At 43.3% G+C, this 26,747-nt stretch overlaps 1 protein-coding gene across 2 annotated transcripts; it reads left to right on the top strand.

The window, feature by feature from the left end:
• Positions 1–901: 901 nt before the first annotated feature.
• ets1 (v-ets avian erythroblastosis virus E26 oncogene homolog 1) lies at positions 902–25,083 on the top strand. Of its 2 annotated transcripts, none has more exons than XM_076735609.1 (8): positions 902–1,286; positions 12,973–13,092; positions 13,858–14,058; positions 14,389–14,466; positions 14,864–15,109; positions 16,470–16,730; positions 21,254–21,372; positions 21,818–25,083. In XM_076735609.1, exons 1-8 carry the CDS (start codon positions 1,220–1,222, stop codon positions 22,031–22,033), a joined length of 1,308 nt encoding a protein of 435 aa, XP_076591724.1. In that variant the 5' UTR covers positions 902–1,219; the 3' UTR covers positions 22,034–25,083. The 2 variants fall into 2 exon arrangements, with proteins under 2 accessions (XP_076591724.1, XP_076591725.1); XM_076735610.1 differs by having other exon boundaries at positions 925–1,286; positions 14,912–15,109; positions 21,818–25,082.
• Positions 25,084–26,747: the final 1,664 nt, after the last annotated feature.

Genomic DNA, 26,747 nt, shown 5'->3' with positions numbered 1-26,747 from the left:
GCCACCCAGTCTGACTGATTATAATCTCCATATGATTTTTAAAAACGTGCATGTGTCTGTATACCTCATTTTCATTTGGATACAAAATATTGTGCCTATGGTATTTGCAAAGGTGTACCTTGTTACTAATACCTCATGCAGCTGAGTAAAACAAAAAAGACATGGTTGTTTTTATTGATCAGCACAAGGTGAACAGGAAATACTCAGAGGTGTTTATGAGGGTGAGTTACACGTTATGAGGAGGCCTGGACCTGCAGAATCCAGGACACAGACGGTCCCAGACTCTCTTTAACGGTTCCTCACACGTGAACGACACCTAAACTTGTTGTCACGCAGCTATGTTAAGATCTAAAACCATCTCCAAAGATCACAATGCTCTTCAAAAATGATCCTATAAGAGCTGCAGCACAGTGCCAAGCATGGCAGCTAGTGTTCATTGTACCCCAACATGCTGCTTTTGTTCCCCTCAGTGTGCCTGCGGCATTCCAGCACATGCTGCCATTTGTAATTTATTAATATTTTTCAGACTTGATTTTCAATATTTTATTGAGGGAGTTGTTGGACAAATTGTTTGTTGTCATGTTTGGGTAGTGGTGAGGTTTCAGTCCTCCCTCAGGCTCCTCAGCAGCTCGAACATCTCCAGAGTGTTCCCCATCCCTGGAAACGTGTAGAGTCCTAACTGTGTCTCATGACGCGAAGGGGTCTTGGTACAAGTGGGTTCTCAGAGACATGGGGGGGGGGGGGGGGGGTCGGAGTAGCGTGTGTGTGACTGTGAGTGTATATGAGTGTGTCTGCTGGGGGGGGGGCATTATAATTGAATTGTGAATCAACTGGCAAGTCAGCCCCAAACACCGCCCCCTTCAGCTGTCGTCGCTCCCCGGCTCTGAGCAATGCAACGCCCATAGCCAGAGACAGAGAGGAAGGAGTGAGTGTGTGAGAGAGAGAGTAAGAAAGAACGAGGAAAAGAGGGAGTGTGTACATGTACCGGAGAGGGAAAGATAAGTTAGGGCTAAAATAAACTGAAATTGTGTTTTTCTTTTTTTTTTCCTTTTTGTTTTTTTTTTAATTTTTGTAGAACGAGAGGAGAGCTTAAAACCAAGCCGGCCACTAGAATTAACCGGGGCTCCACAGGAGGAGAAGATTTTCCCCTTACATTGAGTTTTATTTGGAACTGTTAGAATAAAAGAGGGACGCGGCGGTGTTAAGTCCCACTGATCTGATGGTCATGACGGCAGCTGTCGATATGAAACCGACGTTAACAATCATAAAGACTGAAAAAACGGATGGTGAGTAAGACAACTCTTCTGTGACAGCTAACACGAGACTAACAGTACTCCGTAATGTTTCCTTGTAACGTAACCAGATGGCTCATTGCGTGGATTTGCGTGATCGTTCTCGGTATTACAGTAGATGCGCTGAGAGGGACATAACGTTCTGAACGTGTTTCAGTTTGAAGACGCTGTCGGTTGCTCAATATTGGACAGCACGCAATACTTGAGAGAAATGCAGTCACGCCGGAGGCTCTACAGTCATGCAATAGCCTATAGAGCCAGTGTGTGTTACTTATTTTGACTGAATGAATCAGGCCCCGACTGGTGTGCCTTATATATATATATATAATTCACATTGTGATGTTTGTGAAACGAGGGCTACAGTGAAAAAGTTCTTGCAATTGTCGACATTGATCACAAAAGTAGACGTGCTGTAGTCAAAATAAATGGTCACATGAACAAAAAAGGTTGAATTCATCCAGACATTGTTGTGACATTTCCAGTGTTTTGATATGCTTTCAAGCTGCTGACACACTTTCAGACACACTGCATGTTTTAAAGTAATCATGTTATTTTTTTTTTTTCCCTGATTTGCTTTTTACATGCAGCCTCCTTTAAGTTCATTTTTGTTTTTGACTTGTGCTGCTCAAATTGGCTCTTGATATATGCTTTGTAGCTCTGATGTACAAGTGATACTCCTCTGTTTCATCCTGCTTTGGTCTCACTGGGGATCTATCTCCATCTCCTGTCTCTTCTATCTAAGCGCCCATCTCTGACCCGATATCCAGTGCTACACTGGGAGAGCCAGGGCACTCTGCCCAGCCGGCATGGGAGACAGGCAGTAGTGCCTAATCACTCCCCTCCCCACCAGCCCCACTGTCTCCTCTACCCCCCCCTCCTCCGCAGTGGTTGAAACTGACTTTCCAGAGGGAAGGAGAGGCAGGCTGAGGTGATGAATCTGCAGTGCTGAGGCTTGCCTCTCTGACCCTGCTGCCTGGAAGACTTGGCTTGCTCCAGGGGTTGTCCAGGGCACGTACAGGGAAGCCCACGACTGTGAGCTGTGTTTGTGTTTGGCTTTAAACTTTTGTGTGGTTTCACTTCTCACTTTTACACAGAGTGGTGTTACACATGGCAGCATGTTTGGATAATTTGCATTAAGCAGCTTTTTACATGAACTAATCCCCCTTGTGCTTTTGCAGCTCAGGTGGTGTTAGTACAGCAGCAAGCAGCATTGATGCATCATGGAAATTTGATACTAATTGCTCGTGTTGACCCAATATGGGGCTGTGACTCACCACATTAACCACCTTCTCTTCACTACCTGCAGAGCATACATTCACACATACACATCTCACGAACTCACATAAAAAGTGCTGACAGCTGCAGTTAAATTGCCAAAGAGTAGCGCTATCTTGCAAAACGGTTTTGCAATGCTCGCCCCTGCTTACACTCACTTGGGTGCATTTGGGTCAAGCTGAGGCTGCCAAGGAGCAGTTCGCAACTTCACACAAACACATCTTTTCTCCATGACTCTCTCTCTCTCTCACACACACACACACACACACACACACACACACACACAGACACACACTGTTCTGTTCTCTCCGTGGTATTCCCATGCTTACGAGATAAGTGCAAAGTCCAAGGCTGTTCCTGATCCTAAAGAGACAAAACAGTGATGTTCTGTGTTGCAGGCATGTCAAGGAGCATGGCAGGCTCTTTGCTTACAACTTGCTGAAAGAGATAAGTGCTGCACACAAAGCCAGAATGCATTTGTTGATTTGCAGCCGTCCCACTGGAGAAGGCTGCTTGCCTTTTCACAAGCAAGAGCCACGGCATTGTGAGAACTGCAGATACTGTCTTTTTTTTTTTTCTTTCCTTCTCCCAACACCTGCAACCACATACTGTACATACATATATCCCCCCACTAGCAGGCTCAAGTGGCTTCCGACCCACCTTACTATATTGTTTGTTTTTCCTTGTGACAGAAGTGCAGCTAGTGTCAGTTTACCCAAGGCCTATCCTCCCTGTCTCCAGCGGAGGTAATTCCTTTTAAAGTGCTCACACACTGCCAGGGTCAGAGGTGCACCCAAACAAGGCATCTAAAGTTCCGCAAAGCTTTCATTCCTCTGCTCAGCTATAGCAGTCAATTCTTGACGGAGCACAGTTACTTCAGTGCAACACAGATCATGCTAGCTTATTATCGAAAGCATCATGTAACCATAACAAAACTGTCAGCCCTGCAGAGGCAGGTTTTAAAGATGGGGAGGGCATGACTTCAGGGTGAAGGTGTTGGATTGTGAAATTACAGACATGAAAGCACAAGCGCCTGATGTTGCTGAAGTTCCTTGTGAAGTCTTAAAGTGTACTCCAGTGACATTGTTCTGTGGTTATCCAAGTAAACAGAGTTGCCAGTCATTTCCAGCACATGGAGTTGTCTGTTGTAGACCCGAGTGAGTCGTCCCTCTTTTACTTTCCTTCTCCGTTCGTTAGGGTCAGGGTTCAGTGACTGACAGGAATGCTTGTGAGCATGCCCTGCTGGGTGGCATGCATGGAGGCATAGAAGGAGCGTGAGTGGGAGGCCCACTTTTATCTGATCAAAACGCTCTTGTTTGTTATAACTGGCATGCCTGATGCTTCTGCTGAGAACCCTTATAAGGCATCCCGCTCCACGCCCGACCACATACAGTATGCACACACAAGCACACACAGGCCATGCCACACAAATGACTCTTAGAACGGCTTCGCTGACTTTCTTTTCCGAGGTGCCTCCCATGTTGGTGTGGTGTAGAGAGGGGTAGCTTGTGTTAGAATAGAAGGTGTTACATAAGCTTCAGGTTTTTGCTTCGGTGTGTTTGTGTCAGCACTCCTTCAGTAGCACAGTGTAATATATGCCAATGTTTGAGTGTGCGTGGCTGCCTGGCAGCTGTGCAAACACTGTTTGGGTGATCCAGGCTCCTCTTGATGTGGTCTGTCAATGAATCGGGCCAAACTGAGCAAACCAGTCCATTTTCCATCTGATGTGTCAAACTGGGGATGATATGGGCCAAAAATTTGATTAGTCAGTCCAGTGTTCAGGGCATCACCCATATGTCATTGAGTAGATGTCTGACCAGGCCATGTCTGTGCCTAGAGGGCAACAGATACCAGCCTCCTCAATGGGCCTCTCTGTGTTGGTCAGACTTGTCAACAGACTGGGTATATACTCTTGAAGTAGCTGTCTGTGAGTTTCCACAATGACCTTGTCTTTTTTTTTTTTTCTTCCCCGAGCTGCTCAGTGATGCCACTGTGTTACATCAAATGGGTTATCCCCCATTCAGTCAGCATTTCATTCATTGCTCCGTCAGCCAGTCAACTGCTGTGCTGCCCATATAAACATAAAACCATTATACTGCATGGTCCTATCACGGCACTTCCCTGGTGACTACACGCCTTAATCTTTGCTTATAAAGATTAGTCATGAAGTAAGGCGTGTTAGCACCAGATACAGCAGTCTGCTAAATAGTAAGCATATGGTGGGGAGAGGGGGGGGCCTTCCAAGGTGTGGTCGATATGTTGGTAGTGAATAGTCTTCGCTATGCTAGAAAAACTGATGAGAGATCAAAATACATTCAGTCCTCAACAGCGCCTTGCTTTACTCAAATTCCACAAAAAGCCAACAACCAAAACAAATTAAAACATGTTCTTGGCAGTGGAAATAAAGCATTGACAAGCTTTTTTTATAACATACAACTCTTTTCAATCATTCACCACCCACACACATAATTCCTCCTCTTGTGTTCCTCCCCCTCCTTTCCCTTTCTTCCTCTGTTTCCAGTGTCTTTCTGTTGGCCACATGAGTTTCTCTCATGACGCCTTGATGTGGTGTATAGTGAGTTCCTGGTGAGTGCACTTTGTCCCATCCCCAGTCATTCCTTGCTTGTAATCCCTGAGTCATGGCACTAGACGCCTGCTGCACCACACGCCACTGGCTATCCGACTGTGCGTCTGTTTGGCTCACTTACTGGCTTCTGCTACCACAGGCCTCTCCCCTCCATGCATTACCAGTCTGACCGTGAACCCTAACCGGCCTGACACTGCCCCAAAATGGCTCCACAGCCGCCCACTCATCTCAACATCGTCCTGAGCGCTTTGTAACTTTTTTTGTCAGCTTGCTCCATTGCTGTTTCGGTTTTATGGTTCCACATTTAGTAGCTGAGTTTCTTATAATGGAATGGAAACTGGGCTAGTTTAGAAACGTGCCTGCTCTGAGAATCAGTCCACTATCCTGAAAGGCAGCGGGTCTTTTCCACCACAGATGTTCTGTCCTCAAAAGGGCCATGTCACTCCTTTTGTTCACTGTATGTTCCAGATTTTCTTCGCTTGTTTTCTCTTTTGTCTGCGTTTGCTGCACACCACCTGTTTGTGGAGTCAACACGCATTGCATGCTGCTTTTGTAATCAGGTGAACAAATGGGGCACAGCCACAGACTTCATGTGTATCAGACCTACAGCAGTTACAATTGTATTGATTGACCGGCCTGCCAAGGCAAAGAATGATAAAGATGGGTGTGCTTGCGTGGGTGGCTGGCTGTGCTGTGTAGGTGCGACTCTGTGGCGCTCATGATGAGTTTGGCCTCAGCGGCGCAGTGAAATGGGAGGCACATGTGTGTTCTGGCAGCCATGGAGGAGGTTGGGGAATGGGACTCAGTGGAAGTTTTTAGGCCGCCGCTGGAGTTTAGCTAGACGAGTAAAAGCAGCGGGGTTCCTTTGTCTGCCTATTCTGACCTGCCTTGTATCTATTTTTCTCAGACATGAGTTGCCTTTGCTGACCTCGTCTGCTGTCCACACGTCCAGAACATGATGAGAACTTGACTTTCAGGAGTGCCATCATGTTGGTGAAAAATGACCTTTTGATGAAGTGATTTTCAGATAAATCCTCATTAGAGATGCTCTGTTTGCTGCCTGAAATGTGTTTGTTTTATGCATAGTTACAACTAACCATGACAAAGTCTGAGTCATTGAGCAGGAATTTTACAAGATATGGTCATTGCTTTCATCATAACCAGTCACACTGTCAATTGAAGCAGCACGATATCCCCTGAAGTCCAGTCATTCTTTGATGGAATGAGTCACAGCCTATCTGCGTGTGTGTGTGTGAGTGTGTGTGTCTAAGAGAGAGAAATAGAAACAGAGAGAGGGAGATAGATAGAAGTGGTGAGCATGAGTTTACACATCTGCAATAATATGCGCATGTTTAGGAAATCACCTCCATCTCTTATTGCAAAACGCCGAGTTGTAACTTTCCAGTTATCAAATCACGGTTTACATCTTCTAATCAGCCGAGTCAGCCAAAGCTTCAAGCTTTTATATCATCATGAAAAATAATGCGCATATCTTAAATAAGATAAAGGAAGAGAGATGTGGCCAGATGTTTGATGTTTTATGCTCCTATTAGCCGTGGAGCCTACTCTGAGCTTAAAATAGAAGGGTAATTCATCATCTTGAGCTGAAACCATTTTGCCACTTGGACCACAAGTCATTTTTGGTCACATTAGAGGAAAACAAGAAAGCTGTGAGAAGCACATTAGTGATTGTAAAACAGAGGTGGAATGTGAGGCACGCAACATGAAAACACTGCGGTCTGGAGGGAATTTATTTATCAAGTATCCATCTGTCGCCCATAGCTTGCCTTCAAACAAGCAACAAGCTCTTATATATGAGTGATGTATAATTAGACCCAGCCACTACAACACTTACAGTCGTATACATTGCACAAAAGAAGCTGCGACCTATCCCATCTCTGTGTGCGAGTGTGTGGCTGCGTGCTGTCCCACAAAATTCACACTTTTATCAGGGACCTGGTTGTGGAATGTATCAGTTTGGACTAAAAATGGGGCAGGCACCGTGTTTTGTGGAAAAAATGCAACACAGAGAGTAAACTGTTTGTCAGATATGTCGTGTGTTTGGTTTAACGCCTAAACAGTTCCCCCAGAGCATCCCCTGTCTGTTTACAACAGGGATGGAGCCTGGGAGGGCAGCGAGCGTGGATGCAGCTTGGCTAGCACCACCTGCACTCTCCAGTGCAGTGCTCGCTTGTCAGTTCCCTTTTCTTGCCACTATGTCTCCCACTGATGGATAAAACATGACAGTCAAATCCTTTTGGACTAACTGGTGCTTTCATTCTAAATATTTAACATATATGGAGGTCACAGAAAACCTTCAAGTTGTGTGCGTGAGTGCGCATCAGGCTTTAGCTTTTTCCAAAATGATTTGTCTGCCTTCTCAAAGTAAAGCTTGTGCCATGGACTGTTGTGAGAAGTACAGTACTGTTGCTCAACCTCCTAATAGCTGAGGCATGCCTGAAAAACAGAACATTTCACACTGTTAAAGATCACAGGGCAACAAAGCTCGTAGGCAGTTAAGTAAGCAACACAGAGCCAAATCCTGCTGAAAGTGCCTTGTCTCAGTTTCCCTCGTTCTTTTGGAAAGGAAAGACTTTCCATCAAGCTTTTAGCAAAAATATGTTTAGCGTCTGTTGGCGATGGCGCATATCATTTCAAGCTCAGAGGTAATGTCATATCAAGCGCTGAGACTTAGGCATAAACAGTAGAGTTAATGCACTTTCACATCAGAAGCTAATATGATTTCAGAGATGGGGGAGTGGAAGAAAGAAAGACAGCAAGGCAACTATGGGGTATTAGTCTCACTTACAGTCTGCTTCAGTAGCCGGTATGTCTGTGGTGGTGATGATCCTGGACAACTCTAGTTACATGGCCAAAGACAGATGTCAGCAGTAGTGGCCTCGTCCCGCACAGCTGCTGTTCACCACCACAGGCTTGTGCTTCCAGAGGGCAGCCAGAATCCAGTGGTGAAGACCTAAGAATAAAACTAGTGTTTCAGCACATGATAGTGGGACAGTCCTGGACTGTGAATTGGATCTCTTTAGGTTTGCACTGTCCTTTGTTGCAGCAGGCTTGGGTTTAGGCCTGGTCTGGCTTCTTCACATCAGCTTGAGCCAGGCCTACACATCTATTCTTGGTCCTTGGCATTGAGATGGAAATCTAAACAGCGTAGTGGCTGTCTGAACAAGCAGCCCTCTCAAAACCAGACTGCCACCCCGTCCTCCTCCTCTTGCTCCACTACAGCCCTCAGCTACCACTTTATCACCCTGTAGCACTGAATGGACCCCCTTCATGTTAGTCTGGTTTATGACCCCGCGTGAGACCAAGGGTCCAGATATGGATCTCCATCAAAGGCTCTCTCAGATACCACTGTCACCACTGGGCTGCTGTGGGTAGACCGGTCTGCCTTAAAGACACGATTATCAGCCCTTGGCAATTAGCCAAGACCGCTTCTCTTTTTCCCTGCAGGATGTCGTGACCCCGCTGACATGTACCTGTATGCATGCAGGGATATTCAGGAAAGGTGCAAAGCCTTAGTGGTGGTTCTAAAATGTTTGACCCTCACCTGAACCCACAGGTCACCTCACTTCCCACAGGAAATGGCAACTTAACCACAGGAAATTGACTCTTGTGCTGATGAAAAAAAAAAAAAGCCCACCATACACTCAGCTACAGAACACCATAGAGAGGGAGACATGAATTAAAACATACTCTGACACCGATATAAATAAATGACTATCTGACCGTAACGTATTTCACCACTCAAAAGCTCAGCTTTGAATAGCCTTTTAGATGGTCTTCTCATTTCTTATACCACAGTCGACTCTTTTTTCCTCACAGCAACGCACACCCACTCATTGGATAAACTCTATAGGGCTATTTTTAGCTCTGTGACATGATAGAAAGCATATTGTCCCTTATTTGTTGGGTCTGGTTGCCTGCTCTGCTTGTATCGTTGCATCATTCTGTGTGGAGGCAGCAGTCCAGGCTTTTGTGAATGAACTGAGTCTCCGCCAGAGGCTGGGAGATGGCACTGATCCCACTGTGATGTCACTCCAGAGACAATGAGAAGAGAGGGAGCTTTATGAGACCTCCCATTCATTCTTCCGTCTTTCTGTCTTGTTTTCTCCGCTGTGCCCACTCCCCGCTTCTCTTGTCCTGTGATGGGTTCATATTACAGGCTGGTGACTCATCCCCCCACCCGCTCACCCACCCGAGATGCTCCCTTGCTATCTTCCCCAGCCCTGTCCTGCCCTGCCCAGCCCTGCCTGTTCCAGCCCCATGGACTTTGGCCCCAGTCACAAAAATCCCAATTTCACGCCCACGCTCTGGCGCACAGGCGGAGAGGACTGCTAATTTAGTTCATGTGTGTGTATAGATATGCGCTTGTATGTGTGTCAGTTTAACAGACCCGCCGTCTAAGGTTGGGCTGGGGCTTGGTCACAAGGGCAGGGTAGTGAGGGTGTACAGTCAGTCAGTGAGAATCCCTGGAGGAAAATACCATTGTCACACTCAGCAGCCTGTCCATTACTCATCTCATGGTAAGAGGGGAGTGGCTAATCAATACCTTTTTACTGTACATCCAGACAGTCAGTCTCATTTTATCAGTCATTCTCAGAATAGATTGACTTATGATTCATTCTACATCATTAGAAGAAATTGGTTTCATTTCTTACTTTTCACCCCAGACGCTCTTTTTACTCTCAGTCTTGTTAGTGAAATGCGAATACCATAATGTTGCCTGTGATTTACACCCACTCCCACATTTCGTGAGCTAAGTGGATGGGACTCATTTTGCGGACAGACCCACACCGTCTAATGTGGAAAGTGATGACTTGTGGATGCTCTAACTCTCAGTACATACTGACCATTCTGTATCTAATGGGACTCGCAGGCATTGAAATCCTATCAGGACTTCATCATTTACTAGAGATTGTCTAGATCCAAGCTCGTCTCTCTCACTAATGGATGCGCACTGTACATTAGCTCTGCTGCAGATAACTTTCGTATGGATCATTCACCATGGAGACTGCTCTATTATCATTGCACTTTTAGGTCTTTTATTTGCCTTTTAGGGTTGCTGTGTCTTCTGCTTCACATTTTTCAGATTTCAAATCAGTTCACAAAAATGCCACAAAGCAATTTGCGTACATTTAATTGTGTAAGATACACATAAAAAAGCAAAATGCTTTGTTGAAAGTGCAATTTGTCTTTGTCACTGAACAGTCCAAAATTGCTGCAACACAACAAACAAAAATGCCACTTCAAGCTCATTTTAAAGGGGGGGAACAAGTCATTGAAAATAAAAACAAAAGAAATCACACAAATTGCAGTTCACATTTTAATTTGCTCTATAATCATGGTGCGCATATTTCTCTCTTCAGAGAGTCTAATGGTAGTTCTCATGCACGATGGTGTTGAGTGTCTTTGATGGAGGATTTAGTGCTTAAGTGGGTTCAAGTCTGTGTAGGCAAATACAGGCTGGGGCTGGGTTGATAAAAGCGATGGAGAGGGAGGGGCGTAAACGGTTCGAAAGTGCAGACAAACTCCACTCGATCCAGCTTAAATAAACTGCCGCAGTTCGCCCCTCGCCTTCACATCAAAGCACAGACTGTCTGAGCCCCAGTCTCATCTCAGTTTGCAGCCGTTTGCAACATGCACGTTTTTGTACTACCAACGGTGCTTAAAAGAAAAATGAGCTCAGCAGAGGCTCACACAATCTTGCTGTCAGGGTTAACTTGTACACAAAGACAGCTCGCTCAGGTCTTATTTTCACTGTGAAACTGCACAGTTTATTTTGGTGTGTGAGCTGTGCCTGACAATAGTTTAACTGAGGTCTTATGTGAGACTGTAAAACAGTGTTTATTCTCAGCTCTTCTGTCTTGACTTGAATGAATAAGTTTCTGTTTGTTCACAGTGTAACAGAGAGCAATATATTATTACAGGCCTAATTGAATCACATGAAGAAGTGAAGAGCTCTTGTCTGTCCTCTGTCTTGGGCCCGTTGTGGGGTTTCTTTCTTTAGAGGGAGAAAAGAGAGGGAAAAAAAAGAGCCAAAGACAGAAAAAAGAAAGCGGGAGACCTAATTTTACAAACAGCCAGACAGACATTGGTTACATGGGCGAAGTAGGGACAGCTGCTGTGCATTCCAGACGAGGTCGAGACGTCAGCGAGTGGCAAAAACAAGCATGAACTGTATGTTGCCCCAGTGCACTGCTGGCAGATGAAACCACCAGCGGGAGGAGATGCCAGGACATCTGGGTTCGACGAATGTTGCTGCTGCGAGAGGAGTGACACAACTTATCTTCATCACCACTTTGCCTTCAAGCCTTTGGTGATCTGTTTTTTTAACGATTAACAATGGAGACGGACAACAGGGATGAGAAACGCTGCCAAAAAAAGGGCCCGATTGAACCCTTGGTAACCTGCTGAAGCCCCTAGATGCCCTGTTGTGGTCTGTTGAAGCTTTGCACTTTACCCCACCCAGGTTGATTAGACAAGACCGTTCGACCATACTGCAGTCGCTAACAGATCATGTCTGTCTTTGTTGTGTAAATGAGTATGGGTGCTTTGTAGATTGGGTGATAAAGGCATGTCAGTTAATCAGAACTCTACAGAGCTGTTTTGTGGCTATTTACAAGTCATTTGTTCAGTTTTGGCCAGATTAGTCTTTAGCAGTCTGTTCTAATGTTAGTGGCCCGGGGGTCTTTCCCTTTCTCCCCTTGTCATCGCCCTTGCTTTCCCCCCTCATGCCATACTTCTGCAGCTTGGTCAATCTAATTAGATGAGTGCGAGTCATCAGGCACTGTTTAAAGCCATCAAAGGGAGCTCTGTTCCAAGCAGGGTGCCCACTGGCTGTGAGCAGAGAACAGTAACCCTAGTGTGTGACTGAGACCCTCAAGACAGCCCACCCCCAACTCTGCAAGCCACCCGCCAGCAGCCACGGTGACATCATCACCTCATCTCTCGACCCTTGACCTCTCAGAATGTTTGACCCCTTGCTTGGTCTGGTGACAGTAGACCCACTGTGTCGGGGCAACATGGTAGGAGGGCTAGCAGGGGTCATGGTGTCACTGATGGGCACCAGGCGCAGCTCTTCCACCCAGAATGTGCGGGTAGGAGAGAGGTTAGTGTTTGTAGTATTTACAAATAAACTTGTGTTCATTTTCATACAGAGTGCCAGATGAGTGGGATTTACCTCAAGACAATGTCTGAAATACCAGAAACTGGAGGCAATTGTTAAAAAGTAGTTGTAGGACATTTCCTGAACTCAGCATGCGCTAAATTCTGTTTATAAACGACATAAAATAATTTCCACTTTCTGTTATTCAGCCTACTGAAACATGTGTATCTTTGTGCAAAAGTAGTCCACACGTTCAGTTTTTAAGCACTTTAGATTAGACAGTGTGACAGCTCTTGTTTAGATGGATTGGCTCTGATACGGAGACGGTGTCTGTCTAGACAAGATGTAATTGTTGAGCCATGCTGTTGATCACGGTCAAATACAACTGTGTTGATTTTGTTTGTGTGTGTGGGTATGTGGGTGTATGTGTGTGTGCCTGTGTGGGTATCTAACTGAACCACATTTACAAGTCTGTCTTTCCTGCCCTCTCCCTGTCTCAGTTCAATTTTTCTTTCAGTAAGCGTTATCAGCATGAAATACAATACACAATGCATTGTCGTGGCTTGGATTGTTAATAATAATTAAAGCAAAATATAATATTAGCCTATTACTAATTGCAATCCCAATCGGATTAGATATTGACATTACTCAAAATAATATCATAATCAATGGTCTTTGCATTTTGTGTTTGGCAGATCCGGAGTGTGGAGATGTCCCCCTGCTAACTCCAGGAAGTAAAGAGATGATGTCCCAGGCTCTGAAGGCCACATTCAGTGGCTTCACAAAGGAACAGCAGCGGCTGGGTATTCCCAAAGGTAAGCTGCTTCTCTTCTTATAACACCTTAAACATTTTCATTCGGGAAACGAAATCTTATCAGTAAAGCATGAGCCCTCAAAACCACCTGGATTTGTCACATGCCAGGCACGCACAGTCGTTAGATCACTTCACATCATAGCCGGCTTTAGATCACTCAGTGAAGGCATCTCTTTGAAGGATTCCCTGAAAACCAGGAGACACCCAGTTATTCCAGCAGTGCCCTCACATTACATACTGTACATTTCACTCCAGGCAGACTGACTGACTGCAGCATCCAGAGAATGTAGACGCAGAGACAGACAGTAAAATAATGACTTAGCCTCCTAAATGGAGGCCGACCACAGAGCCTCTTCATGCTGTGTGGAAACAGCAGGACTCTCAGTGTGTGTCTATGTAATCATACTATATCTGCAAACCATGGTTTTGGCTTGTCATTACCGCTGCTGTTTACATCCACCGCTGCCTCCTCATTTGTTGTTGATTGACTTGTTATGGGTAGATATATTTACCACAGAGGCGGTTTGATAGTTGGCGGCATAACAAAAGATATTAGTTTTCGCACAGTGATAAGGCTGCATAATGCAGAGTGTGGTGCAGTGTTGTAGTGCTATAACTTTAATCTGAATTGTCACAGCAGTCAAAGGTTGAGATGAATGTATGTGACGTATGTGCACCTCTGTCTGAATACATGTCAAGTTACTTAAACAAACTGCATAAATACTCCTTGTAAATCAGTGAAAATAACAATCATGATCCTTTTCAGATCCCAGACAGTGGACAGAAAACCATGTGGCTGAGTGGCTAACGTGGACTGTGAATGAGTTCAGTCTGAAGAATGTTGACTTTGACAAGTTCTGTATGAACGGAGCCACCCTGTGTGCGATGGGGAAGGATCGCTTCCTGGACTTAGCGCCTGACTTTGTGGGTGACATCCTTTGGGAACATCTAGAGATGCTTCAGAAAGGTAAGGCCACATTGTTCTGGAGACAAGTTATTATACTGATTTTCTGTTTGTTCATGGCGTTTTTGTGAGTTATAAGATGGTTATAAGACAGAGACTTAGAAACTTTTTATCTCCTGTGTGTATGTGAGAAAAACATGTACCGCAGAGGGTAATATCTCTGCTTGCACCAATTTAAGACAATGTCGGCATTTGCTTTAGTAACAGGAGCCAAACAGGAAGACACAATTTAGCTCAGGTCATTAATTTTTGATAATGCTGGATGCAGTAACATGATACATGAAATCAATGACGAGGTCACTGACACTCATTCCCTATCTATTTTTCATGAAGAGGATACAAAGCATTACCCCATCAATGGACTGACCTCCAACTTCCAGGAATCACGTTATACCTCAGACTACTTTGTCAGTAAGTACTCGTCCCTCTCGTTGCCAGTTGCTCTGTGTAATAGCACAAGATACGTGCCTAAAATATGAATGGAAATGCTAAAGGAGTCGTTTAGTGTTGTGAATAAAAGATTAAGTGACCTTTCCCCATTGTACAAGATTAAGAAAAACCTGATATAGATCCCAGCAAAAAACCTGGAGCTATAGGTCCAATCAATATTTCTGCTTCAAATCTACAAGATTCATCTTATGCATTCAGGGGTCTGTTTTGTTATGAACTATTCCCACACTATGGGAAGCAGTTCAGCACAAGACAGATAATGACTCCACTCTCCAAAGATTGATCTTCCTCTTCTGCTTTGCCCCTCGCTTTCCTTGCCTGCTTTCTATCTACACTCGGTTCCCTTTTGTGTCTCCAGGCTACGGTGTTGAGCATGCTCAGTGTGTCCCTCCTTCTGAATACTCAGAGCCCGGCTTCATCACAGAGTCCTACCAGACACTTCATCCCATCAGCTCAGAGGAATTGCTGACGCTTAAGTATGAGAGTGAATACCCTGCTGTCATCCTCCGGGACACGCCCCTCAACCCGCTACAGGGGGACTACTTCTCTGTCAAGCAGGAGGTGGTATCCCCTGACAACATGTGCGTGGGACGCCTCAGCAGAGGTGAGGGGTCACACGCTAGATATGAGGCATATAGTAGAGATGTAAGCAGAGCCTAGCTTTATTACTGCAGCGAACAATGTGCTGCATTTCTATTGTAATCAACAGTTTGTTTGATAAATGTGTCCGTGTGTGCATGCGTGTGTGAGTGCATGTGAATGTGAAGTGTTTGTGTGGGTGTCTTGTGTGCGTGTGTTTGTGCTGAAGCTACTAAAATCTTGTCATGCCACATCAGCGTGCATGTATTAGAAGAAAAGCAGGCCCCGCTGGTTGGTTTGTGGTTCAAGCATACCCGTCTCGTACACTCTAGACTGGGTTGGGGAAAAAAAGAAAACTCTATTGTTTTTGTCAGAGTGATACACGAACCAAAGCCACAACGTGTTCTCTCGCCGCCTGTCCTTTATGTAAAATAGCTCTAGTGGTGTAACCTTCAAGAATTTTTTTTTTCCTTTCCTCTGCTCAACTTTCTGGGTAAGGAGATAGAGGTGTCATCCTCAGTTATCAAGCGTGGGGCTTTCTCAAGAAACTGTTTGCTTTTCTGAATGCACCAGCGTGTTTTCTCTCCCGGTGATAGTTTACAGAGGAATTAGCAGCATGGTTTACATTTATAGCTATAAAGCCAGGATTTTCTTCTCACAAATCCCCAGCTGTATAAATGAATAGCATGTGCCATGTACACTATACAAGCCTCCCTCCCAGTGCTTTAAGCATTTGCCTGTAAGGTATGAGGTCCAATCCCCATGCATGACACATACCAAGCTTCTGAGCGTTGTGCTCTCCCAACGTGGGAAAGAATTTTCTAGCACCACTGAGATCCACATGTGGCTTCAATTTCAGCGCTTGAAGATTTCTGCATCAATCGAGGTGCCGCATTATCTGTCACTTGATAATGACTCACCATTGAAAGACTCCTCTTATCTTTCCCAAGGTCAAAAATAGCAAGGCAATTTGTGTGATTGTCTTCCATTTAAAATCAAATCCAAATGGTGGTTGTGAAAAGGGAAATGAGGTGTGAAATGGAGTGAGACGTAGCACCGTACAAAACAATATAGCTCATTGAAAAGGAACATAAATTACCACTGAGGTGTTGTGTATGTCACTCATAGAAATATTGCTCCTCCATCAAATGCTACAGAGAACTTACAATAGCAATTAACATTCATGCATTGAAGCGTCACAGTGAAAAGTAGCTACACATCCATCAGTCAGACAGTCATGCATAATATGAGTGTATATAAGTGTATATATAATAAATCCAGGCTTTATTTAAGAGTTTTTAAAATGTCATATGCTAAAATTTGCTCCTTTTGTAACAACTTTATTTCTCTCTCTCTTGCCATTTCCCTTGGATCGTCCCTCACAGGTAAGCTAGGTGGCCAGGACTCCTTTGAGAGCATTGAGAGCTTCGAGAGCTGTGACCGATTGACCCAGTCATGGAGCAGCCAGTCTTCATTCAGCAGCCTTCAGCGGGTACCTTCATACGACAGCTTCGACTCGGAAGATTACCCCACTGCCTTGCATGGCCACAAGCCCAAGGGCACTTTCAAAGACTATGTGAGGGAGCGCTCAGACCTCAGCAAGGATAAACCCGTCATCCCAGCAGCGGCACTGGCTGGATACACAGGTAAGATGTCTAGAGGTCGTAGTTTATAGACCTTTTTCACGGCAGACATTTTTAAAATGTCATGGCAGGCAAAGCACAGGGTAACCAATGCCTGCGTCATAGCTCTGTTCCATTTAGGTGTGTCAGCAAGCTAGCCGGCATGCACAGTCCCAGGGCCTTGATGCTGGTACAGCTTAAAGGGATCCATGCATTATTAACTTTAATAGTTAAAGAATGCTGTGGAACTATGTGGTTTATTTATATATTCTATTATTATTATAAATAACCACATATATGCAAGTGAGCTCAAACATGGTAAGAGACACAGTTAATACTAATGATAATAATGATAATGGTGTTTATGATATTCCTGATATAAACACCATTTTCACGCCTGCATGCTATCAGTCTTTAAGATCCTGTTTGTTGGCATTCGCTGTTGTACATCACGAAAAAACTTTTGTGACTACAGAATTGATTTACCAATAAGCAAAAAAAAAAAGAAAAAGCTCAGTTGAAAGTTTAACAAGTCCTTTTCACAGAATGCAACTGTGCATATAAAACCAGAAGCAAACTAGCATTTGCATGCTCTTTTTTTTTTTTTTTTGTATTTTGGATTAAATATTCTCAAAAGCTGCAGAATGTAGTTCCTGCCACCAGTTCTACAGGGAATAAAATTCAGTGCAGCTGTAAACAAACTTGTTGATGCTCTGCAAAAGCCCCAGATGTGGGGGTGCCTTAATGTACTGCTTTTAGACCAAAAGAAAAAAAACAAAAAAAAAAATCAACACCTTTTACCCCAACAGCCCGAGTCATGCACATTACAGGAAACAGAATAGATTTCACTCGTACCTTCTTCTTCTTTCTCTCTCTCTCTCTCTCTCTCTCTCTCTCTCTCTCTCTCTCTCTCTCTCTTGCACTCTTTTGTTGTGTCTTCACTTCTCTTCACTTCTTGTTATCTGCAGCCCGCATCTCAACCTATTTTTCCAGGTCGTCCTAGCAACGCTGGTGAAATATAGACTTTATGCCTGCCCCTGCACATAACACAAGAGTAGAATTATCTCTTCATCTCACGAGGCATCTTCGTACTCGTGCATGCTTAAAGAGCTGGTTTATATATGTTCTCCAGGTTAAGTAAGATGTGGAGATATCTGAATACTCTTCTAAAGCAAACGCACTGTTTTATCACCTGTTATGGTTTTTGGTCTCGAAAAGGTGCATGAAAAAACTCCCACTGTTACTACTTTTAAGAGCTCACCAGAATATGCATGTTAACATGAAGCCATAAAGGCAGCAGCTATAATTATGTGAACCTTGCGACAACAAATGAAACTATTCTTGTATTCTACAAACTGCCTCTTAATGTTACATGTTGTATTAACACACTGAAAATGATACTTTCCAAATCATGTGCTGCCGAAGAAAATACATATTAAACCTTTGCAGTCATGAGAAGAGGGTTTTAGTTCCTGTTGAGTCTGTATGACACACAGTGCTGTTTAAAATCTGCATTGTAAGAAGCGATGAACAGCTCTAGTGTGGACACTGAATCGCCTCTTAACGCTTAAATGTTTGGGACTTTTTCATCAGTGTTTAAATAGAGTCACAAGGCTGCAAGTTTGGCAGCATTGGAAAAGGGGAAATCCAAGCAAATTCGCAACATCATTCACAATGCATACATCAGATATCAGCAGACTGCCCCGCAGTTGGTATGCACATCTTAATTGGCCTCATGTATGATTATTAGTTCAAAAGCCGCTTGTACAACAATGAGTCATTCATTCGTAATGACACTGGAAAGATGTCGTAATGTACATATAATCAAATGACGAGGAGTCAAGGCAGTCTGAAAGCCCCTCTAGTACCCATTAGAGGCTGTATTGCTGCCCGCACCCCATTTGAGAAACTAAAAATAAATGGATAAAAATAAATACGATGCATAAACCGATACAGTCAGATTTAGGTAGGATTAACTTTCTGGATGAAATCTTCTGAGATTAACGTAAATTTGAGTTTAATGCAGGATTTTCTAAACAAGCTATGACAACATCTACCTTTTTTTTTATGAAATTTGCTTTGCCCTAAGCTTGTGGAAATACCCTCACAGCATTCTGCCTCAGTCTTTTCAATCTTGTCGCCTGACATGTCTCAGTTGTTATGGCAGGATAGTTGTTACAGACTCCAAACAGCTCGTGTGTGAAAGCCTGGTGAGTGTTTACTGCCTAATGCATAGTAATGTATTCTCAGTGAGGAGAATGTACTTCCTCTGAGCTTTTACACAATGGGAAAACAGCAAGATGGAGAAAGAAATCATGCTGAAGTACCCCAATTTTCCTGAAAGGCAAAAGTGGCAAGCAGCCTGCTCTGGTCCTAGCTGTTATTAGGCACAGCGTAAAGGTTGAGTGCAGTCCTTCAGAGAGGGAAGCTTTCTCTGAGTGTGCGTGTGTGTGCGTGCCCATGTGCATATGTGCGTGGGTGGATGAAGAAATAGAGGAAAAAAGGGAGAGCGAGCGAGTGAGAGAGAGAGAGAGAGAAACCTCAACCCAAAAAATAAAATCAAACCTCAAAATAAAGACACAGGTTTTTGTTAAACTCCAGATCGATGTTTATGACAGCTTGCTCTGCTTGGCTTTCCTGTCCCAGTCACGTGGTGACAGGTGACACTTGCAGCGAGGACAGGGAGCCTGATAAGGCTGCAGAGAGATAAGTGAAGCTCCAGTTGTCATCTCTCTCGTTTCCTGTGACAATTTGCCATTCACACCTCTGTCTCCAGTAACATCAGGCAGGCTTATAACACGCTGAACTCTTAACCTGTATTATAATGCTTTGCTTTCTCTCTCCTGTGTCTCGCTGCTTCGGTCATTTATCAAGTTAAAACATTATTATATTGTCTGGTTCTACCTTTTCAAACGTGAGAATCATGATTCAAATACCTTTTTTAAAAATCTAGAAATGAACCCTCAGCTGCAGCCACAGACACCCCCCAGCTGTCTTGCTATAGATGCATATGCTGAAGACTCATTTGACGTGCCATGGGTCAGATACTTAAGGCTGCTGTGAATGTGAGCCCCCACCTCACCCTCCCTCTAGCCACACTGTATGCTTTTTCAATGAGGCCCATTGTGCATGCAGACTTGTAACGTATTTTTGGAAACTTCTTTTTTTTTTCTTTTTTTTTTTGTCAAAGGGACGCCTACATTCTGGTGTGAAAGCACAGGGGGCTGGTAAACGGGCACTGTATCACCCTTATGTGGGCTTGCAGTTACAGTAGCAGACCTTTGGAATGCGAGTCAAAGCTTTCTGTCTGAAAGAGACCCAGTGTCGTGCTGCTGCCTATTTTCCAAAGTCGTGGCGGCTGTTGTCATGCACCTTCTCCAATCCTCGCAGGAGCAAAGAGGGCTTGCAAGCAGCATTTTCAGTGTTCAGCCCACATGTCTGTTTCCTTGAACGCTTTTGTTTGTGTTGTATAAGGGCACATTTGGTTTTCTGAGGCACTCGAGAGGGGTGACTTTTGCTCAGCTTCAGTTTTGCTGAGGCGGTGTGCTGCATAGGCAGGTGTGATTTCTACATGCGAACCTCAAAAGTGGGTGGGTTAGTGTATGAGCCGAAAAAACCACAAGATCAAAGTGTACTGCAGTGAATCTAGTTCAGAGACAAGGCCTGCCTTTTCTTTTTGGGTTGTCTTTGTTCTGCTTTCCCTCCTTTTTTTCCACGAGATATAAAAAGTTTTAACAGGTTATTGTGTTACTCTTCATTTGTGAAAAAATGCAATCCATTATAACATTACAGATGACTTAGCAACCACTCTGCCCCACACACACACACACACACAGTCTGGACTGAAGTCCCTAAGATGTGTTGCTGAAGCCTGAAGGCAGCCCCTCTTATTTTAAACTAGTGATTTCATCAGTATGGAACTCATGGAGACACAGGCTCTGGATTCACATATTGCACAGGGCAACTGGCAGACAAGGGAATACATGATGAATGGGACTGTTGTACGTATGAGGACATTTGGTTCCACTGCTGTACTTCAGTCTGACCCAGATTAGAAGGTTTACTTTGTCCCTTTTCAGACATAAGTGAATAATTGGCATGCATATTTAACACTTCCATACATAGCAGAAGTCTATACTCTAGAGACCCTGAATGTTCCTCCTTTTGACCTGGATTGTATTTCCTTCACTTTTCAAGGATTTTCAATCTCTTATCATTGCAGTGCATTGACAATATATTGATTTTGTTTAGTTTTATGCTATGTGTTACTCATACACAGGAAATCTTCCTCTTCCCAAATATGTGTTTCAGCACTGTTGGGTTTCATTTAGCATCAGCATACCATAGATGAAATGTATTACTATATACATACAGCACTTAGGAACATTGAACTAATAATAGTAATAATAACAGGACCACAGAATTTGTGTCTGTGAGCTCACCCTTATTAAATTAAATCCACGCAGTGTTACATCAACAACAATGTGTCTTCTCAGTGTAAATATTTTTTTTTTAAATGCACACCTTCTCTCCCATCTGTTCTGCAGGCAGCGGCCCCATCCAGCTGTGGCAGTTTCTTCTGGAGCTGCTGACCGACAAGTCTTGCCAGTCCTTCATCAGCTGGACAGGCGACGGCTGGGAGTTCAAGCTGTCTGACCCAGATGAGGTGAGAGGTCTTGACCCCGCTGGTCGCTGGGACGCGTGCTGGGAGGTCCTAAGTAGTTAGCCAGATGAACAAGATGTCTTCTGACTTTGTTAAAAACATTTGCATGCCTTGTTTGACTCCATCAATCTTGTGGGAAGGGTCAGCTTTGCTGGTTTTGCATGAGTAGTGTTTTATTTCAAAATGTGCATGATTGCATTCTCAGATGATATGACAAGATTAAAAAAAAAGGTGGCTTTGATTTGAAATTGAGTTCATTTGTTATGTACAACCCCAGTCCCCAAGAAGTTGGGACGCAGTGTAAAGTTTAATAAATACAGAATGCAGACATCTGCATTCACCGACAACAGTTTCACAAAGTGTTCCTGAGCCCATGTCGAAACATCCAAGACATATTTCTAAGTGTCTATGAATCATCTTGACAGACTCATTCCCTGTGCTGTTTTAGGTGGCTCGGAGGTGGGGCAAGAGGAAAAACAAGCCGAAGATGAACTATGAGAAGTTGAGCCGTGGCCTACGCTACTACTATGACAAGAATATCATCCACAAGACATCAGGGAAACGCTACGTCTACCGCTTTGTCTGTGACTTAAAAAGCCTGCTGGGGTACACTCCGGAGGAGCTCCACGCCATGTTGGACGTAAAGCCCGATACAGACGAGTGAAAGCATAGAAGAAGAAGGAAGTGAAGACAAAAGTTAAGGAGCCGCATGCACTGTGGCTCATAAAGTGGTCTTAACTGTTTGATAGAGTCAGTAAACCGTTTTTTTTTGGGGACCAAAATGTTTTTGATGACTAATTATGGTCTTTGTCAACTTCGAGCTCCTGTCTCTCAGAACACGTTTTAAAATGAAGGCACAAGCCAAAAGCCTGTATTCTTACCCTGTTGCATTTGAGGTGTGTGTGTGTGTGTGTGTGTGTGTGTGTGTGTGTGTGTGTAAGAGAGAGAGAGAGCGTTACTTAGCAGCTCAAGGCAGATGGAGCGCTATAGAGTTCAGCTTCCGTTCTGCCTAAGTAGCACAGCGGGGAGACAAGAGGACCAAGACAGACAGTCTGAGAGAACCGAGAAAAGGAGCAAACTATAACTGATTCATTTCGTTGATGGGGTAAACAGATAGCGGGTGGAAAGTTCCCACTGAGAAAAAAAAAAAAACGGTTGCCAAAATGTAGAAGCTGAACTAAGGAAGGTATAATGTCATATTTACATACACGCTCATTATTTCTCTTTGGCAAAGAGAGAGTTTTCAGCTCGGACCAAAAAGTGTTGTTTCTGATTTTTTTTGAGAAGCGTATGCTTGTGCCAGTATTATGCGTATTGTCGATGTTCAGAACACCCGATGTAAAACCCACCAGGCATATATTGGAAATACTATTTTTTTTTATGTCGTCGTCAATGAAGGTATCATAGTGGAACCAAACGTTAGCTGCCAAGTTGAACCATACTGTTCTCCAGGAGCCTTTAACTGAAATTTGCCGATTCGTTATCAGACAACACTATAGACGCCGGCCCTGTGCGTCGGACGGCGTGAGGACCTGGTGAGATTACTCATACCAAGAGTGTCTGATAGACAGACAACTGAAAGTAGCCGTTGCTTTTGAAACTGACGCTTTCACCTTTACGTACATGTTTGCCACCTTGTTAGAGACACATATTGTGACTGAAACTTATGCATTTTTGCATATACCACCAGTATTAGCAAACTGTAGACAATCTTATGTGGGGAAATTCAGGAGTCTTTGGTAAAAAGAGTTGTTTAATGTGCAGATTAGATGCATCATTTGTCAGTTCACTGTCCATGTTCGTGTTGCTTTAGAAGTGTTTGAATAGTCTTGTCCGTCCGTCCGTCCGTCTGTCTGTATGTCTATACAATAAAATCACAAGTGAAATAGTTGAGGGGGTGATTTTACAAAATCCTAAGAATGTCAGATTTCCTTTCTTTTGTTAGGCAGTGCATTTTGGGTATAAGGAAGCGGATGCAGCATGGAGTGAAGGTACAGTGGAGGAAAAAGGGACAGGCAATAGAAAATTGTTGATTAGAGCATATTGGAAGTTGTATGGGATAGATGAAGGTGACTGAAAGGAATACGTGGATCCTGCAGGTGATGATCACTTGTGAGGTCTGAGAGAAATGATGCAAGCTGGCACTGCTCGGAGGTTTGCATTACATGGGTTGTGTACTTAATACTGGCAGGCATTTTGTATTTCATTTTCAGCTGTGTGTGTTACTCGTCTATGAGCAAAATAATATTCAGTCCATAGTAAGTAACTCGTGTGTGATTCCACCCATATTTGTGCCGTTTGCTCAGAAGACACGCAAGGTTCACTGGTTACGTTTGAGCAGATCGGCAGCAGTTTCCTCCCAACAGTGGGAACACTGGCTGTACACTGGCCTTATGGGAAATGCCAAAGTGGAATATCATCTTAGAATGTAATGTTATTGTTTACAGTGGCTGAATGTTACCCATATGGATGAAAATAGCTTTTGAGATGTCTATTTGTACAGATTGTATTTCATAATGCTTTATTGAGACCCAGATTACACAAATAAGCAAGAGACAAAGCAGGAATAATAACCAAAACCCATGTGAGGTCTTTGGCCACGGTGCTTCGGGTATCATCCACGATGTTGGAAGACAGGGACCAGAATTCTCAAACATCTTCGCAAGTGTTGATTCTTCTTTCATCTTTTGTTAATGTGTTGGAAAGCACACGGCTTTAGGACAAAGAGAAACGCCTTTGCTGATCTGGGTTTCCCACTGAGTGCAGCAAAGAGACGCTGCATATGTTCATAATGTTTAATTGATTAGCAAAAGCTTGTCCGCCATCATGAAGCACTGACTCACAAACCCTCACCCGTGCTTGCCATCCGACACAAATGACTCAACAAATTAATTAGTAATGCTGCACTGTACTTTCAGTCTTTTGTGCATGTTGATGTCAAGGTTTCAAAAAACACTGTTTTGTTTGTTTTGTTCAGGTTCCTTTTCTGATGTCAGTGTTTTATGTTAGAGAGAGCTTTACAGAGTTTTAAATATAATTGTAATGGTCTTCAGTGCCCTGAAAAAAGTTTCCTTTTTTTTTCCCCACACAAGGTCATAATATTACTATGGTCGGCTTCAGAAGATTCATGTGCTAAAGAAAACATTCTGTTATCTAAAATGTTGATATTTTGAAAGTTATTTTGTCAGGAAAATATACAGTTGTTCAGTGTCACAGATAACAATCTACTGCAGGTTTTATGTATTAATGAACCTTAGTCGGACAAGTGTATTCACACCATTAGTTTGTGGCATATGCATATCTCAGAATGGATTCAGAAGGAAACCTTTTTTTTTGTTTTGGATGTTGTTTTTTGTATATTTTATAGTGTCTCTGTATTTTTGTTATGAGATCATTTTTATTGTATTTAGTTCACAAACATTTGAATATTTTTCAATAATTTATATTTTATAAAAGACAGGAGACGCAGACAGCTGGTGCTTTCATGGGAATTTAAAGGTAGCGCAGGACAAAATAATGTAGCGATTATTTGTTTTGTTTTTGTTTTTTATTCTTTTTTTATACAGAAAATAGACCTGTCTGCTAGAGAAAAAAGGCTGATGCTGGCCCATCAATGATTTCTGCTGGAAAGGTTTTATAAACTGTAGCTTCTATTTCTAAAATGTACTTAATGTACTTCAAAATGTTATAAAATATATGTGAACAAAGATTTCATATTTGTGTGGTGTTACTTTTTTTTATTCATGTATCACATACAGTATAAGTATGCTATGCCATGTAACACTGATATTTATTAGTGCTGTTATAGTACTATATATTATACTTCATATGCTATACTGTTATTATACCACACTAGTGTTGCTATACTATTTAAATACTACAAACATTATGTGCTATTTGATATGGTTATGGTTCAGATGCACATATTCATCATTAACTAGTGTCTTATTATGTCTTTCATGTCTTTCAAATTCATGTACAATAACTTCCTTACTTAGTGTCAGTAAACACTGATCAGGAGGTTGTTGAGAGATAACTAGTTTATGCTGTAGTAGATATAGAATATGGCATTAATGAGTGTTTTATAATGGCTAACAGAGAGCCCATAAGCAACTAGTTAATAGAAAATATGTGTAGCTTAATATAAATATTACTTCCAACATTTATTCAACATTTAGAGTCATCAGAGTCATCTACAAAACAATTTTTATAAAATCACTGAGTAACTCTTAACAGATATAGATGAATTGATGGATGGATGATGGATGGATAGATACATAGATAGACAGATGGTTTCAGTGAATGGCTCATTGTACAATAGTCCCTAAGTCACAGTGGCACAAATAAGTCAAACAAATCTGTCTATTGTTCAATTCATCAATCACTCTGGTCCCTCAAAGGGGGCCGAGGTTCCCTTTGAAATACATGCAGGCCATGGTGTGTCCCAGTTTTAACGAGTGTGTCCCATGCACACTGATGAGGTGACGTCAAAACAGAACCCGCACACTGGGGCCCATTCATGTGCTTGTAACTCCGGGCTCATATAAATTCCACTGCAGATAGAAAACATACAGGGCCATGGCCTGCTGCCCCAAGCAGCACAGCTGTTTGGCCCCGCTGCAGCAGTCTAGCAATAAGGCCAAAACACAGATCCAGTAGGCTGTTTTTCAGCTTTGGAAAACTGCAAATCTGAATGTAGAAACAAGATTTTTAGATTCAGTTAGGGACAAACCTAAATGACAAATGCAATAAAATGACAATGATGCGAATCAAATAAGACACAAATGCTGTAAAAATCACATGAATCAGAATGTGTATACATGACTGATACATACTTAACATCACCCCAAAGCATTGAGCTGTCTTCTGTCAAAAGCAGACCCAGATTCTACTCTTGGACCTGCTGGTGGTGTTCTTGGCCGAGGGCAGGCTGAGGTTACCCAGGTGGTTCTTCTCCTGTTCCACCTCCCTCCCTCTGCCTGGGATGATGATCCAGACCAGACGTGATCGCTGGGCAGATTTTGAAATATTTGCCCGGGCAGCGCATGTTCCAACAGACCTGCAACAAAATCCAAACCATTATGATACCACTCATACCTGCTTATTCAACGTCCAAACCCAGACACAAAGCTGGCCCACGCACACACACACACACACACACTTAACACCAGCTTTTTTTTTTCCCCCGTCCCTGCCTCATTCAAAGAAAGCTTCCACTGATTTAAAGCAGGGTTTCAAAGTGAAAGACAGCAGAGAGAGACATAAAGAGAGGAGGAAGTCTATGCAGATAGTGAGAACTGTCACACGTCGCAGTCACGGAATGATTTCAGATGATTTCTGGCTCTCCTGACAAAAATATCACCTCCTGTCGTCAGCAG

Source organism: Chaetodon auriga, chromosome 7, assembly GCF_051107435.1.
Source record: "Chaetodon auriga isolate fChaAug3 chromosome 7, fChaAug3.hap1, whole genome shotgun sequence".
Taxonomy (NCBI): domain Eukaryota; kingdom Metazoa; phylum Chordata; class Actinopteri; order Chaetodontiformes; family Chaetodontidae; genus Chaetodon; species Chaetodon auriga.
Note: the sequence above shows the minus strand (reverse complement) of the source record. Positions and strands in the feature narration are given on the sequence as shown.

Excerpts from the sequence above, each read along its gene's own strand:
- ets1 (XM_076735609.1), top strand. The coding sequence starts at position 1,220 with ATGGTCATGACGGCAGCTGTCGATATGAAACCGACGTTAACAATCATA. Across the intron at positions 13,093-13,857 it reads GCGGCTGGGTATTCCCAAAG|ATCCCAGACAGTGGACAGAA; the intron begins GTAAGCTGCTTC and ends GATCCTTTTCAG. Across the intron at positions 14,467-14,863 it reads TACCTCAGACTACTTTGTCA|GCTACGGTGTTGAGCATGCT; the intron begins GTAAGTACTCGT and ends TTGTGTCTCCAG.